General features: G+C 39.2%; 1 pseudogene and 1 gene segment (V, D, J or C); both read left to right on the top strand.

The window, feature by feature from the left end:
- Positions 1–1,227: 1,227 nt before the first annotated feature.
- Positions 1,228–2,722, top strand: LOC148048876 (Ig lambda-1 chain C region pseudogene; annotated as a pseudogene).
- A 3,137-nt stretch (positions 2,723–5,859) lies between these two features.
- LOC106554815 (Ig lambda chain C region-like) lies at positions 5,860–10,151 on the top strand. The segment is given in 2 exon segments: positions 5,860–5,923; positions 9,629–10,151. Coding segments are annotated over 2 exon segments (369 nt in total).
- The last annotated feature ends 422 nt before the right edge of the window (positions 10,152–10,573 follow it).

A 10,573-nucleotide genomic window follows, 5' to 3' on the forward strand; every position in this document is an offset into this window, starting at 1 on the left:
TTTGGCTCAAGTTTGCAGAAATGGATAGGTGAATGAACCATCAATTTCTCAGTTAGTGGGGGTCTTTCCTAAACAACCTTAAAAGGGGTTAATGAATGTTGTGTGGTTGTGGAGGAAACAGAAGTGGTATTGATCCCCTGTGGTGGAATGGTTGCCTACCCAACTTTCATTCCGGGCGAGTCCTATATGAGTTTGGTCAAATTGTCTTTTCCAATTTTGTCCAAACTAATAAGTTCAACCACCTTCCTATCAAACCATAATTCTTGTTTCTTCCTGTAAACATTTAGCCATTGGGATAAGCCTTTAAATTCAAACCATTCATCTCAAATAAATAATATGTAGTCCAAGCAAAAGTAGTTATTTCTTTGTCAGATGTTCAGAATTCTGTTCTTTTTCTCCTTTGTGTGTTAAACAACTGATAGAAAATGTAGATCCTAAATATGTCTTTTCAAAGCGTAATTTGAGAAGGGCCCTTAAAGATTTGGTCGACAGTGGGGAAAATAACTAACCTCTTATCATGAAAGATGCATTTGTGAGGGGCATCTTGGCAGAATAACAGAATAACAGAGCTGGAAGGGACTTTTGAGGTCTTCTAGACCAACCCCCAGCTTAGGCAGGAAACCTTGCACCTCTTCAAACAAATAGTTATCCAATCTCTCATTAAAAACTTCCAGTGTTGTAGCATTTACAACTTCTTGAGGAAAGTTGCTCCACTGATTAATTGTTCTAACTGTCATTAGAATGTACTCCTTAATTCTAGGTTGCTTCTCTCCTTGATTCTTTTCCACCCATTGCTTCTTGTCCTGCCTTCAGGTGCTTTGGGGAATAATTTAACTCCCTCTTCTTTGTGGCAAGCCCTGAGATATCAGAACATTGCTATTATGTCTCCCCTAGTCCTTCTTTTCATTAAACTAGACATGCCAAGTTCCTGCAGCTGTTCTTGCTACGTTTTGGCCTCCAGTCCCCTAATCCTCTTTGTTGCTCTTCTCTGCTCTCTTTCATCTCTAAGAAATATTTCTGGTGGCATGCATGTCACACGTATTCTTTCAATTTGATGTCTTGGAATAAGGAGACCAGAAGGGTATTTCATCAAGTGGGAACTCAAGATAAATTGGAGACTTCTAAGATGTTTTGCACCAAATATTGAGAGGAATCTGAGTTACGAGGTTGGACTACACTTTCTTTGAGTTTAAATCCAAAGAATTTTATGCTCAATGAAAAGAAAGTATGGTCAAGTCTTCTAACCCAGATTTAATCTGGCATTTTGTGGAGAATATTTTCGGTAAAGGTTCCCCTTGCATATATGTACTAGTCCCTCCTGACTCTAGGGGGTGGTGCTCATCTCCATTTCAACACCGAAAAGCCAGCATTGTCCCAAGATGTCTCCGTGGTCATGTGGCTGGCATGACTCAACGCAGAAGGCACATAGAACGCTGTTCCCTTCCCACCAAAGGTGGTTCCTATTTTTCTACTTGCATTTTTACATGCTTTCGAACTGCTAGGTTGGCAGAAGTTGGGACAAGCCATGGGAGCTCACTCCGTTACGTGGCGCTAGGGGTTCGAACCGCCAAACTGCCAACCTTTCTGATTGACAAGCTCAGTGTCTTAGCCACTGAGCCACCACGTCCCATTGGAGAATATCTTAGAGGTCTCCAATTTATGTCAGAATCCCACTTGATAAGACATGACTTGAAAACCTGTTCTGAGTTGGTTCTCTCAGTCCAATATTGATGAAAGCCTTCTGATCTCCTTATTCGAAGTCACCCATATTGAAAAAATACATATGAGATGAATGCAACCAAAGACATTTTGGCAGATGTCTTAACAAAAGGCACTTTGCTCTTTGTAAGAAGAATTAATAATAATTAATAATTGACGTAGTAAACCCAGTTACTTCTCCCTAAGGCATGCTGTGGTCCAGATGTTTGGTTGATACAGTCGTCTCTGTCTTTTACAGAATACAAGGAAAAATTCGATATTTTTGTCTTGATATTTTTCCCACTGCCTCCTCCATAGTCTTGATGAGGAAAACTATCTGTATATTTATCCATCTAGTTACTTTATCAATGTTGCATTGAAGTTTTAAAGTGCTGTGTAGAACTTCATGAGATCTTCCTCTCTTCCAGGTCAGCCTCCGGTATCTCCTTCCCTAACCCTAACCCTAATCCCTTGTGGTGTTGGGATTCACTTCTGAATGCAAAGGAAGTCCTTCAAACATCTCCTGTGGCTTTTTAATAATGTTTTTCTCTCTCTTAAGAAGTGGGTTTTGTGATTCTTGCCATCTGACCAATGTGTTATCTTGAGAAATTTTGCTGATGTATACATTTATCAATTGAGTTACTCTATCAATGTTGCATTGAACTTTTACAGTGCTGTGTAGAACTTCATGAGATCTTCCTCTCTTCCAGGTCAGTCCACATCTCCTATGGTGCAAGTCTTTGGTTCTTCTGAGCAAGAGCTAAAAAGCCAGAAGAAAGGCACCGTGGTGTGTCTCATAAGTGACTTTCGCCCACCAGTTTTAAGCGTAAAATGGAAGGTTGATGGTACCGAGACCACATCTGGAGTGGAGACAACCAAAGCCACCAAGCAGGGCGACAAATATCTCGCCAGCAGTTACCTGACCAGGAGTGCTTCTGACTATGGAGATCATACCTACGTCTGTGAAGTGACACATGATGGGAGGACCTTTACAAAGACTTTTTCGGGATCTGGAAGTTGTTAACTCCAACCTTTATCCTGTCCTGCCATTCAGGCGGGAGAAAAAGAGTACCTTCTCCTGGAATCTCATTACTTCTTTCCTAAATTGAGCTTTATCACTAATGTCTCTTTCTATTCCAAGTAGTTACACCCTTTGTATTCCCTCCATGCTTTTGCCCTTCCAATGGATTCCCCCCTCCCCCATTTTGATCTGTTAGATTCTACTGTCAGCACATTAATAAAGATGGATGTATTTCATTTGTGTGACTGTTTCATCAAATTTATCAAGGATACAGAGCTGTATAAGCTTTCTTATCTTGGGGGGGGGGGGAGGAATGGTCTCCTTCCGAGAGCATATTTCACACAGTTAGCCAGATTCAATGGGGGGGGGATTTACTCTGATTCTCTTTGGGATTTCAAGAAACATCATTGGGTTTTGGATTCCTGCATGGGTGTTGCAATAAATTCACACATGAATTCTTCTCAAGATGCAAATGAAAATGCCTTGTTCTTTAGTAGTAATGTTAGGATATTTTGGAGTATATGGGAGAAAAACTGTTCTTACAATAACTCCAACTAGTCCTCCAGCTGATATAAATATGGGATTGGTTGGAATGGGAGAGTTCAATCTTTGTCTGTCTTTCTGTCTATCCATATCAACCTACCTACCTATGATATCTATCTGTCTCTCTCTCTCTCTCACTCCCTCCCGCCCTCTCTCTCTCTCTCTCTCTCTTTATCCATCTATCTATCTATCTATCTATCTATCTATCTATCTCTACCTACCTACCTACCTACCTACCTACCTACCTATTCTATCTATCTATTTCTGACCAACTTGCCTACCTACCTATCTACATATCATATCTATCTGTGTCTGTCTGTCTGTCTGTCTGTCTATCAATCATATCTATCTATCTATCTTTCTTTCTATCTTTCTTTTATCTATATATCTTATTTATCTATCTGCAGTCCAAGGCTAGGTCACAAATTCAAGGGTAGGTCACCATCAATTCATGCAAAAAGTGACATTACAAACTTATACTGTGCAAACATATTAAACTATAAAGATGACAATTCATGGAAACACTAAAAATGTGTTTTGCTCTGATTTCACTAATGAGTACAAAGGCCACTTTAAAGGGTTGTGCGAAGCAGATTCAACATCTAGGTTTGAGCTAATACATAGCCACTTCATCATATGGGAGACCGGCATATCAACCAGCTGTCACCAAACCCTAATCCAGTTAGGAAACCTGTACGCAAAGTCCGGTTTCATTATTCACACAGGCTTCTAGCACATTCAAAGCTATCTGGACACCATTGCTATTCCTTTGGCCAGGTTGAACTTGCTTAAGCCCTTCACCAGTTTTGTGTCATTGTTCAGAGTTGTCCCATTATTCCTTCAGGACAAAATAAAAAAGGAGAAAAAATGGAATTAACATGGATGGTTTTTAAGGAACCATCTACGGATGGTTCAGAACTACGAATCACTTGAGATCCAAATGGCTCAAAAGTTGCATTTCTACTCACGCAAGAAAAAAAAATTAACAATCAGGATACACCTCCTGGAATATGGTCTTATTTTGGACTTGGAAGACAAAAAAACATTGATATGAATTCTTTCTTCAGAGGACTAGGAACTACAAAGTCTATAAAGACAAGCTGTAGGTGTCTCCAAAACAGGCTACCGTTGGCTTTTAATGCCAAGAAGACAATGAGACAGCCTCCCCAATATACAACTATCTCTCTTCATAACAAAGTTTAAGGAAAAGATTTCACAAGTGACTTTTTGTCTAGGTGGGTAGGAGGACTGGTTTATGCCTAAAGAATAGACCACAAGGATCTCAAGGGCAGCATTTCATACGATGACCTCTCCTCAATCCAATTATGAAATGTATCAAGGGTCATCAAGCTTCTCTTTGGCTTTGTCCAAAGAATTTCCATAATTTCAACCATTCTACTGGATTTACTAGACAAAGCTGATGGAGAATTTCCAGCTTCTCCAGTTAGCATCACAACAACATGGTGGCCAATATTTCCTGTGTCCACTATGATGGTCAATAATTATTGTTAAGGGACTCTCTGACACCCCTTGTTATCATTCCATGAACTTGTCTATGGAGATTCTCTGTCATCCAGGTCATGGTTGCCCCAAAGGTGCTTTTTCAAGAGGCAACTGAACTTTCTGATTTTTCTTTGAAGACGTTTCGCTTCTCACCCAAGAAGCTTCTTCAGCACCTTTGGAATTCCATTAATTTCATGAGTCTTTCGGCTTTCCATGCCAATTCACATAAGCTCTATTGTGGAAGACCATCCATGAATCTATGGATATTGGATTTTGAATAGATAACCAAAACCAGTTTGTCTTGAAACAGATGGAACTCAGGTGGACTAGATAGATCAATTGGGAGCCACAACATGGATGGCTATATATACATGTTTTCAAAAAAAATGCTTTTAATCAGATATAAATTTATTCCCAAGAGCTTGTTCCATGGACAACTTTGGAACTGACATTTCAGCATTGGTAGAACTAACCTCAAAAAGGAATTGCCCAGGGAAGGAATGCCAAGGTTGACCCATTCCATGAATTCAAGTAGAAAATTCTCCTTTTGGTGGAAATTGTGTCCCCTGAATTCTAGTTAACAAAAGCCCAGGTGTAACCCTCCATGGAGAGCCAACGTGCTCATTATATGATTAATTAAAACATGTTTCTGGAAGAGTTGCCTTACAGGTAATCAGGGAGGTCCTTACACCCAAAGAATGATCCAATGCCTTAGGTTTAATTTATAAGAAACCCCTTCAATTTAGACAATAATCTGCCTACAAAAAACATCTCTCAGTCTTCTGCAACTGGCTACATCACTAGAAGCTATTTTGTGACTCTTCTGTATAATTCAATGTAAAAGGGAAGATGGTTCTGATGATATCTCCTGTTTTCTTCATCTATCAGTGGACTGCATCCATTGGATTGTCTTAAATGATCTCCTTGACCGTGAATGGCTCCCGGGATGTCCATGCATGAACCATTTACACCACATCATTTTTCTTCTTCCAGGATACAACGATGGCTACAGATCCATTCTGACATTTTATGTAACCCAGTAATTGTCCAAGGTGGGAGCCATCTTCAGTGAATTGTTGTCAAATGAGGGTAGGTTTTTGTATGGGTATATGTCACTGTGGTTTGTCTTCGGAGGTGGAACCCAGTTAACCGTCACTGGTAAGTCCATTTATCCTTCTCATCTTTCCCTCTGCGTAGCATTTTGTACAGTTTTTCCATGACTTTTTCATCTTTTTCTTCATCTAGCCGACCGTAACCTTTTCTCTTGCCTAACCATTGTTGATTAACTTCACAATGTTTAATCCTAACCTGGGAAATGTGGAAGAAAGTTGGCAGAATCAAATTTCTCTTTGTTCACTCTAGACCAACATGACGTTATTTAGAAATCAGAGTCTGGAAGGATTTGTCTCGATAATGTAACCAAAAATTGCATTTCAGCTCGAGTCTCTCTTTGTAACCAAGCGGTGCAAAAATTATGGAATTGTAAATGTTTTTGCCAAGTGGGAAGGGAAGGGATTTATGTGACTTTGAGAAAAATTAGGAATCAATCCTAAAATTAAATCCATCTACAATTTATCCTTCAGTTACCTTTATCCACTATCTGCTCAAAAATATTTTTTTCCATCTTTTGTTGGGTTGACATTGAGTCTTTATTGGGTCCTAACGAAGTGCAAAGTTCCAGAAACAAATTAGTACTAAAATTTGATAAAAGCAATTTAAAAATGAAATTTGATAAAATACAGTTTGAAATGGAATTGGAATCAAATACGATTTAAGATGGAATTGGAATAGAATTCGGTCTAAAATGAAATTGGAATAGAACACAAATAATTTAAGATATAGATAAAATGGGATAAAATTATAGTTTGGTGTCACCACTGCAATCTAGACCCAATCTGCATCTGATATGCAGATCTCAACCGAACCATTTTGCTTAAGTATTGTGCTGTGTTAAATGTTATTTTCTAGTTCTGGCCGCACATAAGGTAAGTTGTTTTGATATGGGGGTCCTTTATTGGATTAAAACAGAAAGATTACTTTGAAGGCAGCTTTCTAACAACAGTTCATCAAAACTGAGCTGTAGGTTCCAACTCAGAAACTTCTGGCTCATGATGTTGGTATCTAATATGCATCTGAGAACTGTAATTAATTCCATGTAATGTCAAAAGAAACCCAGTTTAGAAGACGTCACCCCACATTCTTTTGCTTCAGCTGTTCTATACTTAACCAACAATCTTGATTTTTGAAGGAAAGGGGGGTATTAGAAGGTTTTAAACTTTTTATATACCTTAGCTTCCTCATCTACCTTTTTTTAAAAGAATAGAATAGAATGGAATTCTTTGTTGGCCAAGTTTGATTGGACACACAAGGAATTTGTCTTTGGTGCAGATGCTCTCAGTGTACATCAAGAAAAATAAAATAGAATACATTCATCAAGAATCCTAAGATGCAGCACTTAATGATAGCCATAGGTTACTAATAAACAATCAAATTATACTAGGAAACAAATAAAGCTATATATATATATATATATATATATATATATATATATATATATATATATATATATATATATATATATATATATATATATATATATATATATATATATATATATATATATATATATATATATTTATTTTAAAGATACAAGCAACACGGGTGTAATCATGAGTGGAAAGAGATAGGTACTAGGAAGGATGAGAAGAATAATAGCAATAGCCTTTTCAATTTCAATCTAAGAACAAGAATCTTTTTCCATCAAGAATTGGGCTAACAAAGTTGTGAATATGGAAGTGAGTGGGAGAAATGGTTGTGCTGATTCTGTTTTGTCTGGGATGGTACGCATTCTCCTGCTTCGGACAAGGGGTTGGACTAGAAGACCTCCAAAGGTCCCTTCCAGCCCAATGATCTATGATTCTACGGTTAATTTAGAATCATTGTCAGTTATTTTTATCCAGAAACAAAGGAGGAGGGGGGAATAAAATATGCTACTTGCAAGTTTCAAACAGCCCTAAGTGGACATATGAATAGCAGGCATTACTTATGCAATTGCTTAAACTCTATGGGAGGGAAGAAATTTCAGGCAAGGTATGGTAGATGAAGGGATTCAGAATGGTCATTTATTCTTCTCTGTCCTCTATACCAGTGTTTCTCAACCTTGGCCACTTGAAGATGTCTGGACTTCAACTCCCAGAATTCCCCAGCCAGCATTCGCTGGCTGGGGAATTCTGGGAGTTGAAGTCCAGACATCTTCAAGTGGCCAAGGTTGAGAAACACTGCTCTATACAACCATGCAATGGATACCTGCAGAAGGATCTGGGCTCTTGAATTTATTGGTGTGTAAGCCCCAATAAGCCATCTAACTTCTGCAGGCTGCTAACTTTTGTTGACTTCCTCAAAAAAAAATTGACATCATTTCAATACTTTTAGAAAGTTGGGCTCAAGTCACAGAGAAGGTTTTGTTCCACGATCCTCAACTCTGTTCCTTCTCATGTGCAGTGTAGGAAGTGTCCCAGGAAAAAGTTAATACGGTTCTGGGTAGGACCTAACAAGATAAACTGTTCATCATTGAGAATGAACATCCTTGCATCTGCAAAATCAGCATGTCGAGAAGAAGGTCCTTAGGCAGGAAGTGGCGGTGTGTTTTCATGAATGCTGTAGAAAGGTTGAGTTGCCTGAGTTATGACAAGTCTGGAGCAATCACAGGGTCAACCTAGTTGCATTACCAGGTCTAGAAGGTACTTTACAAGATGATTAACAGAGTTGGAAGGGACCTTATAGATCATCTAGTCCAACCCCCACTCAAGCAGGAGACCCTACACCCTTTCTGACAATCTCTTTTTGAAAGTCTCAAGTGATGAAGCTCCTACAACTTCTGAAGGCAACTTTTGTTCCATTGATTGAATGTTCTCATTGTCAGAAAGCTCCTCCCTATTTCCAGGTTAATTCTCTCTTTGGTCAGTTTCCATTCATTATTCCTTGTCTGGACTTCAAGTGCTTTGGAAAATAGCTTAACCCCGCTCGTCTCTGTGGCAGCCCCTCAAATATTGGACGACTGCTATCATGTCTCCCCTGCTCCTTCTCTTCACTAGCCATGCCCAGTTCCAATCCCCTAGTCATCCTAGTTGCTTTCCTCTGCACTTTTTCTAGAGTAATTAAAACCAAAATTAGAGTAATTAAAAGTAGAGACTAATGGACTTTTTCTAAGAACAGCTATTTGGCCATCAAGCAGCACTTTGAATACTCTTTAAGAAGGATCAACCTTCTCCAATCCATCACCTTAAGATATTTTTATCATTATGAATTAGTTTGGCCCAAATTATTCTTAGTTCATAGTTTTTTCTTCCTTTTTCAGCTACAAGGACTTACTTGTGGTACTTACTTAATAGAGGTCTCTCATAAGCCCTTACTAGTTGAGCTCCAGATGTTACTTTTCAGGTTATTATTTTCTCATTGTCACCTAAGTTTATCTGGGAATAATATTCCAGATAGAAATAATTCAAAATCGTCACCTGTTATCTCCAAGTATTTTTTCCTTCTGAAAGTATGTTCTCACTTGTATCTCAAAGAGGTTTGTGCCTTAGTTGATTTTATATAAGCAGTTGGGTTTTTATGCAATAAATCTACCTTATCAAAGCCCTGTCCGAATGTCCATTTTGAGATGCTTTGTTGCGTCCCATGGTCCTTCAGAAATAATGATTACTTGGGTAATTGAGAAAAGAAACCAGAAGCTCAAGGGTTGAAGGAAGTTATGGGCCTCTGGCTTCCTTGGGGACTTAGGATCAGATTATAAGGAGCCTACGAACTTGGCCAGTCTTTGCTCTTATACCTCAAAGCTTAAAACGTTTTCCCTTCTTCCAGGTCAACCCACCGTACCACCTACAGTGAATGCCTACACTTCACCTGAGGAAGAGATCAAAACCCTGAATAAGGGCACCGTGGTGTGCCTCCTCAGTGGCTTTTACCCACCTACCTTCACCCTGAAATGGAAGGATGGTAATGACGAGATCACGTCCGGCGTGGAGACCACCAAAGCTACCAAGCACGGTGACAAATACCTGGCCAGCAGTTACCTGACCTTGAGCGCCTCTGATTATCAAAACCACGACACGTACACCTGTGAAGTGACCCATGGAGGGCAGATCTTTAAGAAGACTGTGCGAAAAAATGGGAGTTGTTAATTCCATCATGAATTCCTCTGACCTTCCTCCAGTATTATCTCTTTTCCCCTTTCCTAATTCTAGTTTGGTCAATAACCTCTATTTCCGTATCATCTAGTTACAGTCTGTAATCTCCCATGCCTTAAACCCCTTGAAATCTATCCCCCTCCCTTCGCCCTCTTAGTTTCAACCTTTAGCAGTTTAATAAAGATGGGTATATTTCATCCTTGCTGTTGTTGTGTTTTTTTAATCAAATGGCATTTAGAATAGACGTTGGATTCTGCTAGATCAGTGCACAGGCAGTCCTTGACTTAACAACACTTCATTTTGTGACCGTTCGGAGTGACTTATGACCATTTTTCACACTTACGACCATTTTCAATATCTTCCTTGCTGTGTGATCCAAATGCTTGGCAATTGGTTCACATTTACGACGGTAGCAATGTCCCAAAATCATGCAATCTCCTTTTCCAACCTTCTGGCAAGCCACGTCAATAGGGAAGCAAAATTCACTTAACAACAATGTCACTAGCTTAACAACGGCAGTCCTTCCCTTAAGAACAATGGCAAGAAAGGACATGAGAACGGGACAAACTTCACTTAACAAACGACTCCCTTAGCAGCAGAAATGTTGGGCTCAGTTTGG

This window comes from Thamnophis sirtalis, unplaced genomic scaffold (genome assembly GCF_051295495.1).
Source record: "Thamnophis sirtalis isolate CommonGarterSnake01/CBP01778 unplaced genomic scaffold, rThaSir2_p1.2 scaffold_2, whole genome shotgun sequence".
NCBI classification, from domain to species: Eukaryota; Metazoa; Chordata; class Lepidosauria; order Squamata; family Natricidae; genus Thamnophis; species Thamnophis sirtalis.